Source organism: Carassius gibelio, chromosome A23, assembly GCF_023724105.1.
Source record: "Carassius gibelio isolate Cgi1373 ecotype wild population from Czech Republic chromosome A23, carGib1.2-hapl.c, whole genome shotgun sequence".
NCBI classification, from domain to species: Eukaryota; Metazoa; Chordata; class Actinopteri; order Cypriniformes; family Cyprinidae; genus Carassius; species Carassius gibelio.
Window position 1 is genome coordinate 13266053 of NC_068393.1, and position 24774 is coordinate 13290826.

The 24774-nt window shown below is 36.8% G+C and overlaps 1 protein-coding gene across 8 annotated transcripts in view; it reads left to right on the forward strand.

Annotated features, from left to right (window-relative positions):
• Positions 1-24774, forward strand: part of kcnab2b (potassium voltage-gated channel subfamily A regulatory beta subunit 2b) — a 50209-nt gene that overhangs the window by 9770 nt on the left and 15665 nt on the right. The window contains exons 3-4 of one of the 8 annotated variants that reach the window (XM_052539975.1): positions 1101-1222; positions 1363-1404. In XM_052539975.1, the coding sequence (XP_052395935.1) occupies positions 1155-1222; positions 1363-1404 (110 nt within the window). In that variant the 5' untranslated portion in view covers positions 1101-1154. Of the gene's footprint in view, positions 1-1100; positions 1223-1362; positions 1405-6626; positions 7204-17392; positions 18308-24774 lie in introns of those variants that run through there. The other 7 variants (XM_052539968.1, XM_052539970.1, XM_052539969.1 and 4 more) reach the window with 7 other exon arrangements.

Genomic DNA, 24774 nt, shown 5'->3' on the forward strand with positions numbered 1-24774 from the left:
TCTTTTAGCATTATTTCCTTTTTATTTTTTAAAACAATCATGTCTAATACAATGTATGGCAAAAATCTACACTAGCCAGCATTGTAGTTCTTTTCCTCATTAAAGCCATTCAGTTCACAGTCTTGTTCCTTTGTCTTTTTGTCTGATTTTCAAATACGTTTTTGCTTCAAATAAAAAGTTGTAATGTTGTGATTCACTTTGTAGCTGGTTTGTTTAGTTCAAAGCTAATAACGCTTGATTGAAGACTTTTTTTACTATTCATATAGGAAAAATGAAATAAGGGAAAAATCTCCAGGTGGGTATGTACTAATGCACTCTAAGTGTTTATGACCCTAAAATCTCCCCCTCTTTTCTGCTGGAATACTGTATTGCTCTGCAGTAGCATCAATATGTGCCAAACAGAGCTGTGTAAAGTGTTGACCCTACACTTGCTCTCACGTCTCTTGCCTGAATGTTTTATCCCTGCAGTTTATAATGTACTGCTGGTAAAGTTCTGCCGGGCTGGAGATGGGCCAGTTGGCCGTGCGGTGAGAGGAGCCAGCAGGTGGACCTCATCAGGCTTTCAACAGACTCATGCTTGTTAATATTGGGAGTCCGCCCATGCTAAATTGGTTTTTAGGTTAAAGTTACTCCATAACACATCACTCAATCATCAGCGTATTTGTAAGCTCAGCTATTTATGCTGAAATATGAATTAGCATTGTAGCTAAATAAGTTATGAGTGGGTCACCCTTGGACCAAGATGTGTGGAAATCAATTAAGACCATACTATTTTTTTTTCTCTGTTTAATGTCCTTTAACGTGTGTATTTCAAGAATAAGAAAAAAAAAATCAAGTCAGCATAACACCAGCTTTAGATTGGCTTAGGAAGAATTTGTTTTCAGAAGCAGAACCAATCAGATCTAAACAGATGGAAGATATTCAGGCTAACCAGCAATGAGATGTAAATTCAATTTAGTCTTTTGAGTGATTTTCAGAGAGAGCTTATGTAAGTTCCCCATGAGTGCCAAATATCAAATATGTAGCGCCACCTCCTGGCCTTGCACTGTTTTGCTGTTTTTTTTTTTTACCATACACATTTTCTCTGTTTTTCTGTACAGAAGCTGAGAGTCTGAGCGAGAGCTGTGAGCTGGTCTCTCCTCGCTCTCGGCTCCATGTACCCTGAACCCAACACGGATTCCCCTGCTCGCCTCTCCACACGGCAGACTGGATCCCCCTATACGTGAGCAGAGCCTTCTCACTCAGAGTGAATAGTTTACTATGCACTGTATATCATTCTTACCCACCTCCACTAAATAAAGTTAAAAAGGACAAACTAGGTTGTATAACACTCCTTTTTTCTTTTTTTTGCTTTTGCTGTAGAGCCCGATGTGGGAGCCCAAAGAGACAGCTGCAGTTTTACAGGTACTGTACATCTGCCCTTCATGTGTAAATATAGCCAGCTCTCCACAAGATTACATAAATCACTTTCATCCATAGCACTATACAGTAGAGTAAACTGCAAAGACGCTCCCCCTGGAGTATCCTGGAGTTAAGTGCCTTGCTCAAGGACAATAGTAATGGAGCTGGATTGTAAAATTAGTAACTTTCCACTTCCTAGCATCTGCTGAGAATAAAACTTTTGTGTTAAGCAGCATGGTTTTTCTTAACCATTTGTAGGGCTGGTAATGGTTAAAAAATATATATCTTAGGTGGCATTTACACAATAGCATTTACAATTAAAAAAAAAAAAACTGTGTATTTAGGGGTCTGAAAATGCAAAATTTCAAAATGCAACTTTTTGAAATCAATAGAATTATTGTCTCTGTATAAACTACAAAAACATGACTTTGTGAAAATGGTGATATCATGCTCATGTGTTTTATGTTTAGTCTATAGTTATGTGTGCAGATGCGTATTGTTTCTTTCTAAAGTGACATTGCCAACTGTTGGCCTGGCATGATGCTGTCTCTGTTTAGCTGCTGCCATCAACACCTTACACAAAGCCAAGATGTACTGTAATTATTTCATAATGAGCATTGCTGAGTCATTTGAGAGAACACTGAACCTGCGCTTACTGGTGATCTGGTTTCACACAAGAGACACAGGAACGCAGAATCATCATGCCCTATGAAATGAGTTATATATTTAGACTGGATGTGACATCACAGGCAAATGGTGTATGCTAAATAATAGATGCTACTGTTTCAAGGCAAGCCTGGAGTCTTTAGTCACTGGGAAATGAAAGAAACGGCAATGTTTGCATCATTGTCAAAGTTGCTCTGATGGAGAACTGTAATTAACACAAATGCAAATAAGCTACTGTGCTTATACATTAAAAGCTAACGTGTTTCATGTTGTAATGGGCAGCACTCACCTTCTACTGTATGAACAAGTTTACGGTCTGCTGGGTTTGAGTTTCACTTGAATACGTAACCTCTTTCTCGTAACCCCTGTGGTCCTGAATCTATTGTCATCATTATCTAAAGCAGAATATCTTCACTTGAAAACAGCAAGGAGTGACACTCACATTATTTCTTTATGACTTATGAGACATTTGCTTTATTAAATTATTTGTAGCACCTTATTTAGAGTTTATCCCATATGTGTAGAGCTTTACTGTGTGTACCGAAATGTAATTTTATTTTACTTTGTTTTAAACTGTAATAACTTTTTATTAAAAGTATTAATTTTTACATTTGTTTATTGCATTTTTTTAAATCATTTAAAACGTATACAAATATTTTAATTAATTATATTAAATATTTAAATAATTTTAGTTCCATTTAAAAATGTTTTTAAATTCCCTCACTATACCCTGAACAAGATAATGCAATTCTTTTTTTTTTTTTTTCTTCATTCTGCTTGCGATAGCTGGGTTGTACTTTTATATTTTGTACTTGTACGAAACACAGAACAAGCAAAAAATTGCTTTTAGTACACTTTCTTGTGGTATGACATCAAAGGCTTTTAGAGCAAAAGCTGTCTTGAATAATTCATGTTTGCACAGCATTCTGGCACTGAGATAGGTTCACAAAACATCCTCTCTGTGACATTTGCCAGAGTGGGTGGTGTCTGGTGTTTTTGAGAGGTGGAGCTTTTATTTTGCCGTTCACTAATTACTAAAGCTCCTATTCGAAAGACTCTCCATTTTTATTCCCAGTCTTCTTTAGTGTGCTGACCATCATTAAGTTGTCAGATGAGCAGTGTAGTGCAAAACCCGTACGTGACTCGACCTCCGAGGAACCGGGTAAGTACAAGGCTGGTAGTTTAGCTGGACATAGGTACCACTTGAGGATGTTGCATGGTGATCCCGCTCACGCCCACAGTCCTCTCTCAGGTTAGAGGTGTTCGTGTGATGGGGGAACAGAGAGCAGGGCTTAGATCCACAGAATCTTTTGGTCTACTGTTAGCTACTGCATCATGATGTTTTACTTATGTACTTGAGTAGATAAGGTCGGTTTGCCTCATTTCCCACTGTAGAGTTTTTGCAGGGTACAAAGATAAACTAAGCTGTGGAAAACGAGCAGAGGGTGTGATGTTGCAGATCTGGTGGATTTTATATCTCTTGCTTGATGTACTGTTTTCGGTGTGATGTAAAGCCAGATGCTCCTTTTTTTAGATGGAAGAAAAGTCATTTGGGACCAGGATTGACTACAGACTCATATGAGATGTGGATTCAGATGATTAGTGCATGGCCTGAACATGCTGTCCTGACTGCAGTGACACTATTGGCATTTTGTGACGTGTTCTGCTCTCTTGTTATTAATTATGACCGTTGAATACAGACTGTTCTGCTCTGTATTCAACTGTCATAATTAATAACAAGAAAGCATCTCTTCATAACGTTGTTTCATAGATGTTTGTCGAGTAAATTATTCACATGTGTCCTAGGCATACAGATGTGGTATATTGTTTTAAATGGATTTCTGTTGTCATTTTTCAGCAGAACACCAGTCAGTTTGACATTGTTTGAGCAGTGTCTATTTTCAGCATTCCTCATGACAGTTACACTTTTATATATTATAGGGATTTAGATTTGTGATTATTAATTGGTTATCGGTCAAAGCCACAGATAGCATTAAACGACTTCACTAGTAATTAAAAAAAAAATGCTTTATGCACATAGCCTATGACTATGAAAATATATTGGTGTTTCTTTGGGCTATGGGTACTTTTGACCATGTGTATTTTAAGTACTGTATCTTAAAACACACTTTTCACACTCTCACTAGAGTCTCATTACATTTTTCAGCTAAAATGTCCAGCAGTGACACATGTGCATCACAGAACAATTTATTTTCATACTTTTTTCCTTTTTTTCCCCATAGTGTCATTTCCAGCACATTATAAATTATATTTTGAGTTTAGCTTCATTCTGACCTGTAACTGACATGGTAGAAAGCTAATTTCATAGCTAATATCTTATTTATACTTAAAACACACTTGAATAAAGATGAAGTAAATACATGTGGCATAATTTGACATTTTATATAATAAATAATATATATCATATTTTAATACCATGATTGTTTTTCTTTGTTTTCATTACACAATCATCATGCTCTTCACTCTTCACACCATTAACTCTTTAGTAACCAAGTTCACTAACATTAGAAAATTTGGCAAAACTTGTTCTGTGTGGCAGAAATGAAATCACATCAGAAAGTCTTTCAGAAAATCCAGATGATGCTTTAGATAATTTTCCCACCATAAATATTAAATTGGTTTATTTCATTATTTATAATACTCTTAAACATACAATAATTCATATTTTATTGTGCATTTTAATTAAGTTACAAATTGTGACCTTTTAATTTATAAATAAAAAAAAGTACCAAAAGTGATGAAGGCATGATCATTTTAGATCTTACATTTTTGATCTTCATATAACAATTAGAGATGTTCCGATACCCTTTTTCTCTTCCCGATACCGATTCCGATACCTGGGCTCAGGGTATCGGCCGATACCGAGTACTGATCCGATACCTGGGTGTGTATCTGTATATACAGCTGTATATACTACTAGCCCTGTGTAAATTGCTAGAATTCTTTTTATGGTGTGCTTCAGACAGATCCCTCAATAAAACATGAACAAATACATGGTGAACTACTGTATTTATTACAGTATTTTTATTATCTAACATGAATTTGACAGTATTATTTATTTTCATATGCAAAAAAGAACTTCAAATGCAGCCAAAAATCTAACACCGCAAACTAAAAAAGGTATTTAAGTTTTACAATATAACTGTATAAAAAAACTGCAACAAATAAGTCTAGGAATATAAAAAAAGATCTATTAATCAGATAATCTCTTTACAACAAAACAAGTAAAAAACAAGCAACCATCTAGGCATAATTATTATTATTATAGAGACGTATTATTATTACTGTAGGCTACAACAGTAGCTTTATATATTGTCAATTTACTCATGTAAACCAAACATTTATTTTAATGGGCTGCCATGAAGATCTTTGAGTGTCTGTGTTTATGATATGACAGTATTCTCAAATGAAACGGTAAATTCTCATGAAGTGACGGTTTATGCGTTCGTGTCCTCATGACACACAGCAGAGACTACAAAACAGCGAGCTCTCGCGCATCTGTGCCAGTCACCCACAGAGATGTAGATTTTGCGGGAGTAATATTTAAATAGTATTTTGCAGTTTAATATTCACAGACACTAGTATATATTCGGCTACTGTCTGGAGCCCTGCGCTTTGACTTACACGGAAGCGACTGAACGCAGCTGCCGGTACTGAATATACTTGAGAGTCTGTAACTACCGGTACTACAGAGACATACTGCTAACCACTGATCTATAATATAGAAGCGGCTTCACTGTCTTTTGGCAGTTTAGAATGTGATGAGTGATCCAGTCATATATAGATCAGGGCTGCTAACGCGTTTTCATTTCTTCTTCGCTGCTCTAAACAGGGGTTGCTTGTGGCAACACAGCACAACTTCCTGTGTTTTCAATGCATTTTGAGCAGCGAAGAAGAACCGTGCAGCAGTTAGGCAAAGCTTGCGGTCATAACTAGGTATTTTTTAAGAAAATGGTATCGGATCGGTATATGGGTTCATGTACTCGCCGATGCCGATGCCAGAATTTGTTGTGGTATCGGAGATATTTCCGATACTAGTATCGGAATCGGAACAACTCTAATAACAATGTAACTGGGAAAAATAGCTGTGATTTAAAAACAAACAAATAAACAACCTAAATCACCCAAAACCTAATCAACCTGGTATATAAAAGTGCCCAAAGATGAAGAAACACGAATATAAACACATTTTATATTTAGGCCTCACATTATGTTCTTGTACTACAAGAGAAAAGTACATGATGTTTACTTGTAGGATTCTGGCATTTGTTGGTGTCAATTCCAGTCTATTTTTTGACTGTCATACATTACGAAGCCTTTTTTAATGGACTGGATTCTGGATAGTTTTGGCATTCGAGTTCTCCGGAGCAAGCAGCTGGCCTTACAGCATTCTTCACGCATGCCTGAATGTTCACTCACCTCTGTTGCTTGATCACACATGTGTATGAAAGAAAAATACACCTCCCATTTATCAAGCAATGAACTTTATTCTATGAAGATCAGCCCGTTAAAATTAGCCGTTGTATTGGAGTCCCACAGGAGACGAGGGGCCGGGAGAGTGAGCTCTGAATGCAGTGCATGGATGTGTGATTACAGTGTTGATTGCCATGGGAGGCGGGCGCTATTTAAAGCAGGGGCTCTGACCTGCAGCAGTCTGCTGGTCTCTGTCATGTCACTTGCTTCACTCTTCTGTCTGTGTGTGTGAGACCCGGTCACCTGGTTGCAAGGCATGTTTGGCACTCACAGAAGCAGTTTGACTGAGCTTCGGGTCGGGCACACCGGTCGCCGCCTCAGCCGCCAACACAGTGTCCCCTCCGAACCCCTGCAGATCCCCAAGAATGGGCCGCCGGGGAACAGCATACGGAGGAGCAGCAGCATTAGCAGCGGCAAGATGCTGTCCTTGTCCTTCAGCGAAAGCATGCGGAGCGACATCGACCGCTACCTGTCTGACCAGGGCCTGTACCCTTTGCGGCAGGGTGGGGGGGAACTGGGTGAGATTAGGAGTCTGCGTGAGGTGCGGGCCGCTGCCCAGCTCAAAAATCTGGAGGACTTTCTGAGGACCAATGGAGTGTCTCTACAGGAGTCCATCTCCTTCCAGACTGGAATGAGGTACAGGTAAGGGCCACAGAGCACGCAAGTCCTGCTTTAAAAGTCTGAGGGAAGAGTTTAACAAATGATGACTAGCTCGATGATTGAAGCTGGATAGAAAAATATTGTGGCTCCCAGTTATTTGGGAAAATATGCTTTCTTGATTGATAAGTTACTAGTTGGTCTTTCAACCAGTGAGATTTGAGTATTATTTAGGATTTAATAGTATATATTGAATTAGTTTTTATTTAGGTATTTTAATTTTGGTTTGAGTAATTTTCTTATGCTGTTCTCATTTGTAAAATAATTCTAATTAGCTTTAATTTGTCAATTATTAAAGGTTTTTATATTTATATTTCATTTCTAAATTAAATAAATGTATAAAATATAATATATAAATATATAAAAATAAATATTGTTTATATTTATATTTAATTATATTTTATTTTACTTAAGCTTTTTTAATTTCCAAAAAAAAAAGTTTTATTTAACAATATTAACACTCAATATTTCTGTTGTAGATTAATGTTTTCTAGCATGGTTATACTGGTCTGTTCGACAGGAAAGTACCCCTTTTGATAATTTTTACACCAATATTCACTGGTTATCTTTCTGCATACATATTGCCTGTTGGTCTATTAGACGATTGGTTGTCACTTTGGAGGTGTAATGAAGTCTTGTTTTGGCCCGTGTTGTGTGTATCTAAGTCACCCGGAGAGAATAGCAAGTGTTAAGCAGAGACTGAAGTGCTGTCTGGACCAGCTGTGTGATTTGGATTAAGTGCTTTGCTTTTATAAGCCATTGCGAGGACATTGGTCTCATGTTGGCCTGCTGGTATAGTCTTCTCGGTTTTTTTACATGACTGTCCTTTCAGCAACAGATCAGGCATATCAATATATCTATCAGAAATGATACTTAGAAATGATAAGTGTTTTTGTAAGTGATGCATTGCTAATCATTTTAGTTTTAATGCTGCAATGATTTCAATATATTAACAAGGTCACATTTGTTTGCTCATTTGAATAGTACTTTGAATTTGCTAACATGAACTTTTTAATCTTATTATAAAGTTTTACCAATACAATCTTAAACTATGAATCAATTACCTGTAAATTTGTATTGTGTTGTTTTCCAGTGCACCTTGTGGAGGCTTTTGGAATCTGAGAGACAGAATGTCTTTGCACTGATGGTCAGGGACAGTTGGTGTTTTGACAAAAGTGGTGTAGAATGTCAGCAGTCTGCGTTTGTGTCTTCCAGATTGGATCAAAGATTGCTCAGTGTGTGTGACAGATGATTCAATTAAAGAATATAATAGCACAACTAATCACAATGGCTTTAAAAACCACAAATGGTGAAGCAATGCTATCGCTCAACAGATCTTCACTGATTAAACAAGGCAACATTAGCAAGTAGTTGGCCAAGTTAGAAATATAAATGATCTTTCTGCTAAAAGGTCCACTGCTCAGAGTCTTCATACTGTACACAGGATCATTTTATAACCGTGTTGATATTCACAGCCTGGCATGTTGTTGCTGAATTATTGAAAGCAGCTGTCTATTTTCTACCTGCCACATGCTCTCATACATTACATCTATATCGGTCTGTATGATCACTAAGTCCATCATCAACTTCCTTTACTGTCCTTTTTGTTTGTGTGGATTTAAATAGTCTCTGTGTTGTCATGTCTAAACAGTCCCGAGCCCTTTACTAGCGGCTATCATTACATGAAAAGCAGCAGCCAGGTCTATTCAGGTCCAAACAACTGCTAGAATGAAATATTAGCATTTTATAAATTGATTGCGGAATATACAACTGAATATACAATGTTTTTGGGGTTCGTCTACCAACGGGGCTAACTGGATCATGCTAACCAGTCCAATCTGGTGGCGCTAACCTATTGCACTACTGTGATATGCATGTCCACTAGATGGCAGAAAGTGCACATCATTCTGAAATCGTGTTTGTTGTGAAGTCTGTGTCTCTCCAAAACAAGACTGACCAGTCCATCTGTAGTGTCATCATTTGTCAAGTTCAGTTCTCATTGAATTACACTATAACCCTCACATTTTGAGAAGATATTTTAAGTTTAACCATGATTCATTGTTTGTCCCACAATCCCATTGTAGAACGATAGCACAATGCAATTAGCTTTCATTTCAAGATTCCTGAAATGTAATGTAATCAGTTAACCGTACAAGAGCTATAATTAATAACCAATTAAGTGGTGTGCAGCAGGGAGTTGGAGCCCCTGCCTCTGTCTGTCTGTCTGTCTGTCTGTCTTTGTTTCTGTCCTACAGAGCTAATGAGGCAGGCTTCTTTTCTGCTCTACTTCCTTTTCAATTAAAGGTGGCTCATTCTGTCTCTTTGTTTTTCCTTCTGTGTCTCCCTTTTATTTTTTATGTAGTATTTCCCCTTAGGGAGTGTACAGATTAAACATGCACTTACGCAATGCAGCCCAGATTATACATAAATACATATATATATATTCACTGGCAGCCAAAAGTTTGTAATAGTTACCGTTTGTTTAATGAAATCAGCATATTAGAATGATCTCTGAAGTATCATGTGACACTGAAGACTGAAGTAATGGCTGATGAAAATTCAGCTTTACCATTACAAGAATAAATATTTTAAAAAATATATATAAAAAATGCAACCCAGTTATTTAATATATATGGTATTTTTGATCAAATTAATGCAGCCTTGGTGAGCATAAGAGAAACATGAAAAATCTTTATTCCAAACCATTTATCATTGGCAGTGTATACAGTATGCACAAAGTGAGGGTTAATATTAGTATAAATGTCATGTCTCTGTATTTATGTCCCATTTTAGCAGCGCTCAAGCTGCATGAGCTTAATGATTTGAGATTGATCCAAAGAGAATCTTGTGTTTCAATACGAGAAAGAAACAGAATTTAAAAAAAAAAGTGGAGAATAAATCTGTTAACACGTCCTTCAGTCTGGCATAATTGAAGTGCATCAGACTAATTGGGATAATCATATTCTGGAAAAAGGGTTTTCTGCAGGCCGATACCAAGCTAAAGACAGACCCATAAGACATGGTTCACTGGGCCTGGATTAGACGGTGCTGTAAAACTGCCTTGAATGGATTAGATTCCTTCACATCTTCTCTTTCCTTTATACAATTTTTACAATTACACTGACTTTTCCCATCTTAATAGATGGTGTAAATTTGAAGTTTTTTAGAAAGTGCAACTTGAATGCAATAAGTATATTCTACCAAACTATGTTTTTTTACGCTAGTACATACTAATTTTAGATACCTAATATAAAGTGGGTCCAAATGTGCTTAAAAATTCAAAAGTCTAATCTAAACTCATTGATCTATTCTGTTCTTTTCCTCTATTCAGTAATGCTGATGGACAGGCGGTCTTCTACTGTCCCCTCCAGGTCTGCCCAGTAAAAGGCTTGGCTGTTATGAATTCAATTTAAAGAAAGTGCAGTTAGCTTTTTTTTTTTTTTTTTAAAGAGAGTGTCTAGAAGATGGAGCGATGGAGCAATTCGAGAGAGAACCGCAGGCGCTGTAGCTGTGAATTAAGCTGCTCATGCAGCGTAAGCTTGAAATGGGAGACCCGGCATTTCATCCTTACAACTGCTGCCTTATAATAGATAGTCTTTTAGGAGAGTTAAACATGTGCAGATCCTAGCATTCTTTCCCTGTGTATCAGGAATTTGTCTTTTATATGTTTTTTTATTAGTTTTTTTTTTTTTTAAATAATTTTTGTAATTTTTACTTGCAAATAAATAGGTTTGTCCAAAAGTCTGACATCACTAATGAAAACTTTTTTTAGTTGAAATAAAATACAAACAATATTAATAATACAAATAGTTAGTCTGTAAAAGGAGATTTGAAAAAAAAACCTTTCACATAAAAGCATTTACAAACATTTTCTGTTTGTGTTTCGACTTGAGTTTTCTCATGCACACATAGATGCCCACAAAAGTCTATTATTTTCTCTAAATGTCAACATTTTTGAACATGCAGGAAAAATTACATGCACATGTTAATTTGAGTAATTTGAATATTTTTTTATTCATTTTACATCAGCGGTTCTCAAAGCAAACTTTCAGTGGGCACTAATAAGTCTTTTTATTTTAATTTAGCTATAAGTTATAATCTTAAGTAAAATGCTTTTTTTTTTTTATTATAACAGCTTCGAGCAGGGCTTGGAATATTGTCCTGGACAAAGCAAGGGACTTGGAGTCAAAGAAATTGAGAACCTCTGTTTTATCACACTCTTCACATTTCTTTATGTACGGCCTGACCATATCCTCACATGTAAGGACTACTGAACCAGGACAGATGTCAGATTCACAATATCTGCACCCTCTCAGAACTGTAAAGAGTTTCTCAATTCCTTTGGAGCTGGGATTGCGCTTTTGTGTGCATCATTAGCGGAAAGAAAGCTTATGGAATTGCAATTTTCTGCATCATGTTCATTTGAATTTGTTGATCATTACACTTCATTTTCCTTGCTTTGTGGACCAGCTCGGCACTAATAAATTGCAGCAGCTGGTAAAGCTGTAATCACTGTCAGTGCTTTAATGCAGTAATTGCTATGCTGTTCACCTGGTGTGTTACTCTCACACATCAAATACTACTTTTTTTTTTTTTTTCAATCAAATGAGATTTAGGTACTTTTTCCCCGTTCTCTTCGCTTTTCTGTACACATGTCTCAAATAAATATGTTTGTTCCACATATAGTCTCTGAAACAGAGCCTCTAACACTCGTGACAGCTCTGGTATGTATGTGTTTGACATTGAGAGGCAAAGCAGCTGCTCTCTGCTACACCGAGTTTGATTTTACATTAGAAGTCTCGCTTCATAATTGGGAGCGGCAGGGATGTTGCAGTCTAATGAGATGTAGCTTATGTGAAAAAGACAGCTTATATGAAATGTGTTTATGGATTTTGCACACTATATTGGCAAGCCCATTTTCTGAGAAGCCTGTCATGTGTGTGTGTGTATGTGTGTGTACTTAAGTCTCTCTAATGTGATCAGGATTGCAGAGCTTAAGGATATGTTGAGTCTTTTACAGTAACCTTCAGGGCTCTTACAGAACAGAGTTATAAATATACATGAGAAGTGAATTTATGATTGCCTGCTTGTGTTTCCCGTTTGGTTTGGTTGTTTTATTTTGCATGTAAGAGAGTAGTTCATGCATAACATATGAATGAGCTTTTTCTTTTATTTACTTTAAAGAGATAATTCATGAATATTTGCTGAAAATTTACTCACCCTCAGGTCATCCAAGATGTAGATGCGTTTGTTACGTCATCGGAACAGGTTTGGAGAAATTTAGTATTACATCACTTGCTCACCAATGGATCTTCTACAGTGAATGGGTGCCGTCAGAATGAGACTCCAAACAGCTGCTAATAACATCTCTATAATCCATATGACTGTGTGTGTTTGTAATAAATCTATTAAGAAGTGTTTCCACTTTGAACCTTTGACCAGTCCTCTGTCCATAATATTGCTTTCTCCAGTTGTCTTGTTTGATTCAGGAGAGAAATATACACAGATCAAGCACCATTTCCAAGCCAAAACCATCTAGGGAAAGTTCTAAACCATCTTTGAGTTTTGTTGTGAGAAGACAACAGGGAATTGACCTTTTCATTGGAAGAAGCATTCATATAGATTATGGAGTCATATTTTGGTCAGAAGTGATGGTTTATTGTTAACATGCATTAATGATTAATTTGTTTCTTACAAACAGGCAGCTTTTAATTTCACAAGATATTGATTGATGGCGTTGTGTGGATTACTTTTGGATTATTATGATGTTTGTATCAGCTGTTTGGACTCTCATTCTGACGGCACCCATTCACTGCAGAGGATCCATTAATGTGCAAGTGCATGTAATGATAAATATCTATGTTCTACTGAATAAACAAGCTCATCTTTTTGATGACCTGAGGATAAGTCCATTTTCAGGAAATTTTTTGGGTGAAAGAATCCATCAAGATTTTAAGATTTAAAGGTTACAATGTTTAATATGTACTGCATAAGAGAAACATAAAATTTTTAAGTGCCTTTTTACTTTCATTAGTTTATTTTGAAAGTATTGTTACGTAATTTGGTCTATCTGTTAATTTAAGATCATAAAAACTGGAATCCACTGTAATTAATCATAATGTTTATATGCTTCAGTCTTCATCACTGATCTGATGAAGTTCTAGTTTGATTCCTGCTAAGAAGCATATATATATTAAAAAAAAAATTGTTTTACTGTTTGCCACAAAAGTATAATTGTTGCAGCTATTGGCATAAAAACACATCATAAAAGTAGTATGTTCTAGTAGTAGACCATTTTTGTTTTTTAGATTGCCAGCATATAGATAATGAGCAACCGCCAATTAATAATTCCTCAAATATTTTTTGGTTGGAGCCACATGAGTAAATGCTGATAGAAGTTAGATTTTTTTGATGAAAGTTGTGCATATGATGAGGATGACAGTGCTGTTTTTACCCCTGAGAGGTAATTGTTAGGTGTTTGCGTGTGCTTATGATGAGAGCCGGAGCCCTGCGGTGAAGCTCACTGTGGAGAGACTGAGCTCTGCTGTGAGGTGCTAGATGATTGAACGGCTCTGGAGGATTTTCCAGAGCTTATTTGACTGTGGATAAGTCTGGAGTCAGGCTTCTAATCAAAGGAAAAAAGAGAGAGCGCTTGACAGTTTAAATAGAGTAGAGGTGTTTGAAGCGCCTGGAGGTTAAAAGTGAGGAACAATGGGAGATTATTACTTTTGGAGACCTATGGCCCCAACTCCCAAATGATAGGGCGCCTCTCTTTAAGACAAGAATGGAGGATCTCACCAGTGCTGAGATCCAGATGTAATTTTGACATTTTTCATGATGAAGTCATTCTCTGTTCACACTTTTTGTCTGATGTCATAACTGTATGAAAGAGGAATAGTAGTTGACATGTCGTGCAGGAACAGCAGTGTTCTGCAGTGTGCTGTACCATTTAAAATGCTTCTTCTTCTGTAATTGTTCAACTGTTTTTATGACCTCATAATAATTTAATTTAATTTAATTTAAAAGCTGTAAATAAAGCAAAGATCAAATTAGATTGTAAATACGATTTCAACTTTTCTACTTTCAAATTTCATATTTAATTTAGTTTGTTGCTCGCCATTTCTTTGTAATCGTTTATGATATTTGCTATCAATTTCTGAGTGAAAACAGCTTCTACACCACTTTTTTTTTTTTTCAAATTTATGTATACTTAAACTCTTAAAGTTTTACATTATTCTTATTTTGTGTCCAATGTCATGGTGCATGGTTTTTAATATATTAGCACAGGCTTTAGGAATGAAAAATCCTATTGATTTACAGTATCTGTAATATTCTCAGTCCATCTGTAATTCTGAGAAGGTTATCATTTACAACTTTCACCTCCAGACTTAAAACAAGCACCTTTAAAACAGAGCCAGGCTTACAGCTAATGCACCACAGCCTTCTCTTTCTCAAGTACGCCTCACACATCCCACCTCTCTCTTTAGAAAGGTCACATCTCCCCTGATACAACACGAAGCCTTATACTCAACCGTTTGACATATAATGGTCTGTGGCTCTGGTTTCCATTCACTAATGATAATTCAATAACTGTTTGCGCATCCGGCTGCACTGTCATTTAAAACTAGCCTCTAAAACCTAATACTGAAACTATCTGGTACTTGTGGCAGTGGTGACAGATTTGATTTACAGAGGTGTATTGGAATGGCAGGAGGCTGACAGGTGATCGGGAGCGTTGTCTGTATGTTAACTCATAACTTCAGTGTTAATCCATTCACAGGGTCACCATGACACAAATACATTTGTGACCATGACAAAACGTACATTGTTCTCTCCCCCTTGTTTATTCACAGTGTCCGGTAAGTGGACTCTTTTTCCAGGAGGATCACATTGCAGCACTCTTGGAACACCTTAGAGCTTAGCGTCTTTTTAGGGAACAACAGCAGCGTTCACTAGATGGCCAGCAATGTCAGCAGAGCAGCGGTGGCGTAGGGTTCAGTTTTACACAGTTGTTTTTATTCCTTTACATTTATTTTATTATTATATTGTGAAATCTTTATACTTAATACATCCGTTGTGCTTGTAATGCGCTTTTGTAAATTGCAGAACTGTGTGCAGCTGTAAGTTGGAACATTTTGTTTCTGTTGCATATATCTTATTAAACTCATATGTAAACCAATTCAAAAGTTTGGGGTTGGTAGGATGGTTTTCTGTTCTTGAAAAACATTTTAAATAAATGTTTTCTATTTGAATACATTTTAAACAGTAATTCATTCCTGTGATGGCAAAGTTGAATTTTCAGCAGCCATGTTTTCCATGTTGAAAACAGTTGCTTAATATTTCTGTGGAAACTGTGATGCATTGTTTTCAAGATGATTTGATAAATATAAATATTATATAACGGTATAAATATCTGCATTGGACGACTGGTGCGCACAAAATAAAAACCAAACCATAAATACAGCCCAGGCCTGGTCCTCTCTCGTCCTTCACTATAGTCGCTCCAGTTTTATATCCTTCCATCTCCTACGTGGGACTCGATACCGGCGGTGGGGCGCAGGTGCAGCTCATCTCCAATCACTACACCTGGCCTCACTCCTCGTTCCCACGCCTCTCGGCCCCGCCCCACTCGCCACAAAAGTATTAATTTCTTTTAAAAGAAAGTTTTTTTCTGAATTATTTTCTTTCATTTATGCGTGCTCCTGAGGTTAGGTCAGCTAAGGTTAGCATTGCCATCAATATTTGAATAATATTTCAGTGTGTTGTTAACATGTGGCACGCCTGTGATTGTGGATCTAACAGATCCAAATGGGGTGATGCTGGTTGCCAGTGGATTGTGTATATATCCATTTTATTTTATTTTCTCATGTCATCTCATCTCAAGCTTTGATTTCCTGTCAGTTCTCCTTCTCAAGATACCGCATGAAAGAGGCCCGAGTTCAGTATCCTGTGTTTCTGTCTGCCTGTCTGATTTAAATGGACAGCTGCTTTACTCAAGCCTGCTGGCAGAGTCTTTGTCCTGAGGCTACAGAGTGTCAAAGTGCCATTCAGGAAACTCTGTATGTTCACTTAAGCCGCCTGTCCACTTCCTTTCATCTAGAGGTGGGATGACACACATTCCTCTAATCCAAAGTGCATTAAAACCGGGCAGTCGCTCTGTCAGTCAGTGATTTTATGCGCAGTTGTGGCTTTAGGCGGAAAAAAGATGCGGAAATAACGCAAGTCATTTGTGTGTCAGATTATAAAAGAGCTCATCTCAGTGTTTACGGTCTGCGGGACGTACACTCACATGCACATTCACAGAATCCATCGCACTAAGGACCACAGCAGTTAACTTAGACTTGAGTATTTAAATTATTTTTTTTAATCTATGGCTTCCTCTCTGATCCCTGACTCAACATGATATGCAATGTAGCAGGAGAAATTTGTTCAACTGAAAAATCTCAGCCAAGATTTTTTCTTTGCTTATCTATCTATCTATCTATCTATCTATCTATCTATCTATCTATCTATCTATCTATCTATCTATCTATCTATCGTTCTATCTATCGTTCTATCGTTCTATCTATCTAGCTATCGTTCTATCTATCTATCGTTCTATCTATCGTTCTATCGTTCTATCTATCTAGCTATCTATCGATCTATCTATCTATCTATCTATCTATCTATCTATCTATCTATCTATCTATCTATCGTTCAATCTATCGTTCTATCGTTCTATCTATAGTAATATCGTTCTATTTATCTATCGTTCTATCTACCATTCTGTCTATCGTTCTATCTATCTATTGTTCTATCTATACTCAATATACATTTTAATGAATTATTTGTAGCATCGTGATCAAAACTTAACATAGCATAACATGCAGCATCATGTAGGTCTACTCGTGTGAGAATTCTGATCATAAATTCATTGCACTGTATTTTGTGATAAAATAAATAAAAATACATTTGAAAAGGACCAAAAGACCAAACCAGACTTTTTCTTTGTCCTCTGACATTCTGTCATGCGTAGGCAGTGTGGGGTGTCAGGTACGAGCTGATCTAACACAACATAGTCAGAGCTTAGACCTTCCCACTTTCTCTCTAGTACACTCTCTCTCTCTCTCTCTCTTGCTTGCTTGCTCAAACATCATACTATGCTGTTTTATATATTCTCTCTCTCTCACTTAGCATTAATGCATTTGCTCAGCACACAGTGGCAAACATTACTGGATGTTGATTTAAACCAGAAGCCTGAATATGAAAACTCACTGTCTGTTAATGTTAGGAATAGACAGATTGGCTACAGTGTCACTGGATGGACAACAATAAAGCAACTGAAGAGAGTGGGGAATAAAAAGGAGTTTCAGTGCAGTCAGGAGCAAGTGGAGAAGAGAAGAGTGGATAAGCGTGCGCTTGATGTGCTGCAGTGTGACGTGGATGGATGTGGGATTTCTCCCCTGATCTATGTGTTGATGTGATTGGTGCCCAGAGTTCACCGCTTCACAGGCTGCTGCTGCCCTGGAGCCAGAGCGCAGGAATTCACTCTCACCGAGACTAGCACACAAGACATTTACTTACACACGTTTCACACACCAGATGCCACATGGACAGATACACACTCTGGCAGCAGCACTTCAAGTGATAACCGCACTTGTGTTTAAAACAAAGTGTTGTGCTGACCTTTTTGACAGCTGCCACATCCATTCCAACCTTTTTTAACATTTTCTTCAAGATTTAAGAAAAGGGGTTTTTTTACACCTCATTGTCCTCAGGGCAGGAAGACAATTGTCTTTAGTTTTTGGAGTAACAGCATTGGGAGATTTTGGGACTAGTTGCTCTTTGTAGCATCAGCATCCTTACTGTGGTAAAGCTGTCTGCGGGGGCTTGCCGGCAGCATGCAGGTGTCTTTTGTGTGCACGGACCACCGAGCCGTCAGCCGCAGCACAGAGGACCGACTGAACCGTCAGAACACCAACAGCCCCAGTTTGGGGACCAAAAGCAAGTTTCGCGCCGTGGCAATGGTGGCCCGTAGCTTGGGCCAACTGTCTGTGCAGAACATGCCTTCGTCTGGTGACCACTGCTTGAGAACTGGCATGAAATATAGGTAGGTGAGAGGTGGACTCTTCTGTGCTGCTATTGGTCTTTTTGCTTCATTTAAGACTTTGAGCAAAGTAAAGTTGTCTCAAACTAAAAATGTTGACACTTGAGATTTGATTTATGTAGGGTCAATTTGGTTCACAGGTTTAACAGGTTAAAGTTGTTGTGGTTTAAAAGGAATGTCTGAAATGTTGTGTTAACCAGTGATGGTTGTGTAGTTGGCTGGTTAGTTCTTCTGTTAATCAAGCTCTTGGGGCAAATTTAATAATTGTGAATGTTAAGAAGGTAGTGGTTGAAAAGCATGTTTTGGCATATCTCATTCAGTATGCTTAATAGAAATTTTGTGAATTAAAAATTAATATTACAGTAAAACAATAATATTCTGAAATATTATTACAATTTAAAATAAATTCAGTCTCACATTATTTAAAGGTCTAATTTCCACTATTAACAAACCATTAACTATGACTTTTGCCTCAGTAAACTCCTAATTTGCTACATATTACTAGTTAGTAAGGTAGCTGTTTAGTTTAGGTATGATTACGATCTAGAATAGTATAGAACGATCTAGAAAAATAGTGCAGAATACAGTATGAGCTTTGTAATCCGCCAATATGTTGATAATAGGCATGCTAAGCAACTACTTAATAGTGAAAACTGGTCCCATTACTAAAGTGTTACCATAAATTACTTATTTTTTGAAAATATTAAAATATATAATTTATTCCTCTGATGACAAAGCAGAATTTTCTGCAGTCACAATTTTATACATAGTCTTTAGTTTGACATGATCGTTCAGAAATCTAACAATTTGAAATATTTGAAACACTGACATTGTCTTTTATATGCTTTGTTTTCTTTTTGTATTTACATATTTAAATATATAATCTTAATATTTTTTTTATGGCTTTTTTTTTGATAAATGCTCCATATTGGTTAATTTCCAGTATTCACATTTGTTCACGTTTAAATGGTTTAACTGAACATTTCCCCATTTATATTTTAATTTCTATCTAATGCTGACTTAATCTAACACTAATAATTAATAAAAATTGTAACAAATCTCAATATGAACATCCATTATTTCGCTGCTGTACATTGTTTTCGTGCCTAAATTCATTTGTGGCATTCAAAGGAACTGAATTCAGTTTCTTGTTTTTTATTTAGACAAAATAGTACAAATAGTAATAGTTTTAATATCGATCTCTTGACATCTCCAAAGTTAAAGATCAAGTCTTTCACATGACTAATTAACTGAATTTGTGGGTCTGGGTTCAGAGGAGGTAGAGATGGAGATTTCTGTTAGTGCCTGACTGTTATATCCATTAGCATGTTCTCTATATGAAATGGAGATGCAATGTGATCATGTTCCACTGTTTAGCATTATTGGGAGCACAAGGCTCTCTCTCACTTTTTCGACTGCAGCACTCATACACTTCTGTAACACACCCGTGCTGCTTACTATCTGCTTACTGCAAAATAATAGTGCGCTCGATCCTTAAAGTAAGCCCACCCTCCCTCCTCATTTTTCCATACTGTAATTTACGTAATTATACATCAAAGGCACTTTGTAGCCATGCGAGGAGTGTCTTCTACTCCCTGATTAAACTAATGTGTAACTGAACACCTGAAAAGCTCTCTCTCACTCTGCTGTTACCAAATTTCTTGGCTCTTAAGGCTAATTCTCTCATTGTAATTAAGTCTTTGAAATTAAATGCTGTAAATATGTAAATGTCATATCATAGTCATGAAGGCTGAGATGTGATATGTACTGTCTCTGTAATGTGGTACTATCAATGTACTATAGTTATGAACTACTAGAATAGTTTACGAACAATTTGTAGTTTATTTATGACACGATCACAATTTTCCTCTCAGCAGTTTGCAGCTACAGTGCAATGATGTTGATTAATAGAAACAGACTATGAATGAGTAACATGGCAACGTGGAACCTCTCTATGTCTGATAAGCCAACATTAAATGTGCCCCGGCATATTGTGGTGAGGATGAGTTTCTGCACATGCACCTCAGGCAAGAACCTTTAAAAACCCTACATACTTGTGTGACTTGCGTCTGTTGTGGTCTTACATTTTGTGAATGCTCACTCATGAAATGTCCTCAGCTGATAAATGCAACCTGGAGGGTTTGTTCCTGTCGTCCCATTCTGTGGCGTGTATCTAAATGGGCTCTACGATTATCTCTTGACTATTATCAACGTTCCTGTGCTCGTTTTTGTTCAAGATTTTGAAAGAGGCAGGAAGAGACAGAATGAGAAAGAGGAAGAGGGTGGTGTTGAGGCATCGTGTAAGCGTGTGTCTCTCTGGGGTCTGCAGAAAGAAAACTGAAGTGATGATTACATAAATGCACAAATGGGCTGCAGTTACTGCTTGCTGTTCCCTGGGCTGTAAACAGCAGGACTGCTTTGGTCAGGCCAGCCAGTTATGCAACCTCTATTTGTCCAAGATAAACCCATGAATTCGATGTGGACTCTTAACTGGGAAGACAGAATGGAAGATGATGTTTCTTAAACATGAAGCGTGCAGTGCTGGATTTATGGAAGTTTTGACACTTATGCCATAACAGAATTTCAACCCAGTCTTTATTTCTGTAAAAACTGAAATTCATTGCATCCAATACATACTGTATTGAAGTACTTTTCAGGTGACTTGTCTGCAAGAAGTGCTACAAGCGAACTTTTCTTTTTTCTTCTTGCAGAAGTCTTGTGCTTGTAGGTACATTCTTGCTAAATGATATTGTGTTGCTTAGATCATGTTTTACGACAATTTCAAAGTGATCGGCGCTAAATAGAATGTTCAGTTTTCTCCAAAACAGGTCAATTTGACTAAGGCAACATATTATTACACAGCTTGTTGTATGTATCACAGCAGAAATTAGTCATTTTAAAACCTTAAAGATCTTTCACATTTAAAATTAAAAAACCAACTGCACTAAACGCTACCCTAAATATAACTAAATCTAACTTAACAAAATCAAGCATGAGATTTGACAAAATGTATGTGCTGTGCCAACCATGCTGCTTTAGGTTGTTTATTTGAGACTTTGAGCTCTTTCATTAAATGTTATGGATTGTGTTTCATAGGACATGAACCCTGCATGGAAACCGCTTTTGTAAAATTATGCAAAATCCTACAGGTTTTTACCTCAAATAAAATGTGAAAAACATCCAGCAGATTCTGTTGGAGCTTGGAAATATGCAACGATTTCTTCCCATACAGGCTGAAATGTCACAATTTTTACAAACTCTAGACATGTATTGAAGGACCTTCCTTTTTTGCAAAAGAGGAATACAGACGGACAACACAGTAAACACAAAAAAGTAAAATGTTCCTCTATGTGTTACATTCAATTTTGTTTCAACCACAGATGTCAACAGAGAGCTCTTAATTCACTTCACCATTTTGTGGTTTGCTGCATTGTGACTTTCACCTCTACCAAAATGTGGGTTGAAGTTGCATTCATTTTTCACATTTTTTTTTTTAATCATTTCTTGATCCAACAATAATCTTGTATAGCATTGTTTCGGTTTCTGTCTATCCTCTAATTTCATCGATATACACTTAATTTCCAAAACCATTCCTTAGCAAAGTTTTGCCCAACATCCTGTTTTTCATACCCCCATTGTGATATTTTGGCACCCCATGCGAAGTGTTTGGGCAGGGAGGAATGGGCCCCTGTGGGGATAAGATTACTCATTTTGATAAAGTGCCCATGCCTCCTAGGCAATATCGTGCCTGTAGTTCTCTAGTGAAGCGTAGCCTACAATAGCCTTGTTGATGCATCCTCCTCCTGGTTTTCTAACTCTTTCTTCTGAACATTTTGTCTTTTACATCCCTCATTTCCTTTCCTTACCTTTTCACTTACTTGTGCCCCCAGCTCTCTTATGTAACTATGTTGCACACCTTTCTACTCCTCCACATAAAGCCCTTTTTTAGTCTAGAGTGATGAAACAGTGAGTATACAGGCTTTTTATCTTGCCTGAGTGGATATTGTTTGAAATTTCAGGCTTGATATGATGAAAACATTCCCCCGAGGGATTCCTGGTGGCTTACTGTACATTAAATGTGTGTGAGGTCAAATGTATGCCGTGAACTGTGTGTGTATTGCTATTCTTAACCTCTCTGAAGCTCGGTGTTTGCTCATCTGGCATGCTAATGAGCTTGTGTGTGTGTGTGTGTGTGTGTGTGTGTGTTTTCTTGTTCTTTAATTAAGACATCTGCTGTCTGGGCCAGCCATAGGGCAGTTTTGGAGTCTGCCTGAGCCGAACTCTGCTGTGATGTGTGAGGGTCAAAGACAAATAAAAGTGTACGTTCATGATAAAGAAAAAGGAAAATGAACTGAGATATGAAACTAATTTATATATATTATATATATTAATATATATATATTAGGGCCGGGACTCGATTAAAAAAATTAATCTAATTAATTAGAGGCTTTGTAATTAATCGAAATTAATCGCATTTTAATCGCATATAAATATTTGACCTGAGAACAGTGAGAAGTAATTTTTTTCACATGGATTTATAGTATACCATTGAATAATGACTGAATACATAAGCTTAAGCAACAAAATATTGTTTATTTTTGTTCAACCAAGTCTAGCAGACCAGTGCAATTTTTGCCATTAAGTGTAGCAATAGCATATTTAGAATCAATTTAGAAATCGTACATTTCAGAAATTCAGGAAGCTTATAGGTGCTGGAACCTTCTGTAAAGTGTTTTTTTATGTAAAACACAATACTGTCAATTACATTCAGAACATTGGAAACCCTGACTATTAGAAAACATCTCTCGGTTGCTTCAGAGGCCATAACATACTAAGTCTGACTCTCAATAACCTTGGCCAAAACGATAAAGAGTTCAACATAAACTGTTGCACCAACAAAATAATACATAGTTCAACATAAAGTGTAAAGTCCACGCTAGCTGCTATATATTTTGCGTTGAGGTGATACTTGAGGCTCGATGTGTGCTGTGGTGATATGCGAACGCTAGTTGGTGCTCCAGTATAATCGGTCCGCCGAAACTCATCCAGTGAGAAACGTTCCGCGGTGCAAAAATAAGTTATTAAAAACGCGGGAATTTTTTTTCTGTAATTAATTAATCTTAGTTAACGCGTTATTTATATATATAAATAACGTAATATATATATATATATATCACAGTTCAGCACTATCAACTGCTGTGATAGTGCAGTAAGGCAGTTTGCTGCATTTAGAGACCCATTTTGATCTGTGGTAAAGGCTCTGTCGACATCCATTAACGAATGCCAAAGATTAGTGGAGCAGGCCCAGCGTTTCCCACACATGCAGCCTCAGCCAAGTGCAGCGTTCTGGGAAGGTACTGAGCGAGTTTCTCCTCTCGATGTGCATGTGCCTTTTCAACACCCAAACACAGTAACGTTAGCTTAGCTGCCATTCACCTTAGAAGATTAAAGAAGCTTGGTTTGTTTAAAAACATGGTGAATTTTTTGCAGATTTCATGTTTTGATCAATTTTAGTAATGGGTTTTCCATGTGTACTGTTAGGTAGCAAGATCTCTGGCTAATAAACCATAGTTCTTGTTGCAAATTATGTAAGTTATACTATAGAAATGTACTATAAATGTGTCTATATGCATCTTGCTGTATTGTAATCTAGACTAACAGAACAGTATTGATTATTAAGATCATTAAGCAACTCAGCATGCACTAATTCACTTCAAACTCTGTTTTCATATCTGTCTAGTAGTTTCATATCTGTTGTTGGCCACATCGACCCTGTCCAGCAGTCTTCAGCTCAGACAGAGCCAGATAACCTGCCACAGTTTCATCTAACAGATAATTGGAAATGAAAGCAATATGGAGCCATACAGTAACCTTTAAATACATCAAACTTCACCTTTGAGAATCAGAATAAAATTAAAGAGGAAGGTTTGTGAGGGAGAAGTACACTTTTAAGGAAATCCCAGATCACTTAAATCAATGAGAGCACCTTTAAAAGTTAATTGCTTTTCTTAGAGGACCTCAAAAGCCTTACAAAGAAAAGAAGACCACTTTCACAGTCCCCGAGCAGGTCTGAGCTTTTAACAGGCCAGTCAAGTTATTTGACACCAAACTCCATTTTAGGCCAGTTTACTGGTAGTTACTGGCAGTTGAACAGCACGGGACATAAATGTTAATATATGCAAATATAGCTATATGGCTTGAATTTTTACTGAAAAATGTGGCATATTGTAGCATTAACTTATTATTAATAAATCATTTTTATTTATTAAAAACAGAAGCACTAAATTGTTGCCTATTTTATGAAAATGGGGAAAATATTATTTAATATAAAAATATTATAAATCGTTTTTTCATGCTCAAAGACAATGTCTTAATTTGTCTGTTCATTCATTGTGTGAATTTATGGTTTTGTACTGTTCATTAGCAAAGAAATTCCCAAACGGGTTTGTGAGGTAACTGGAAGCTGTGCA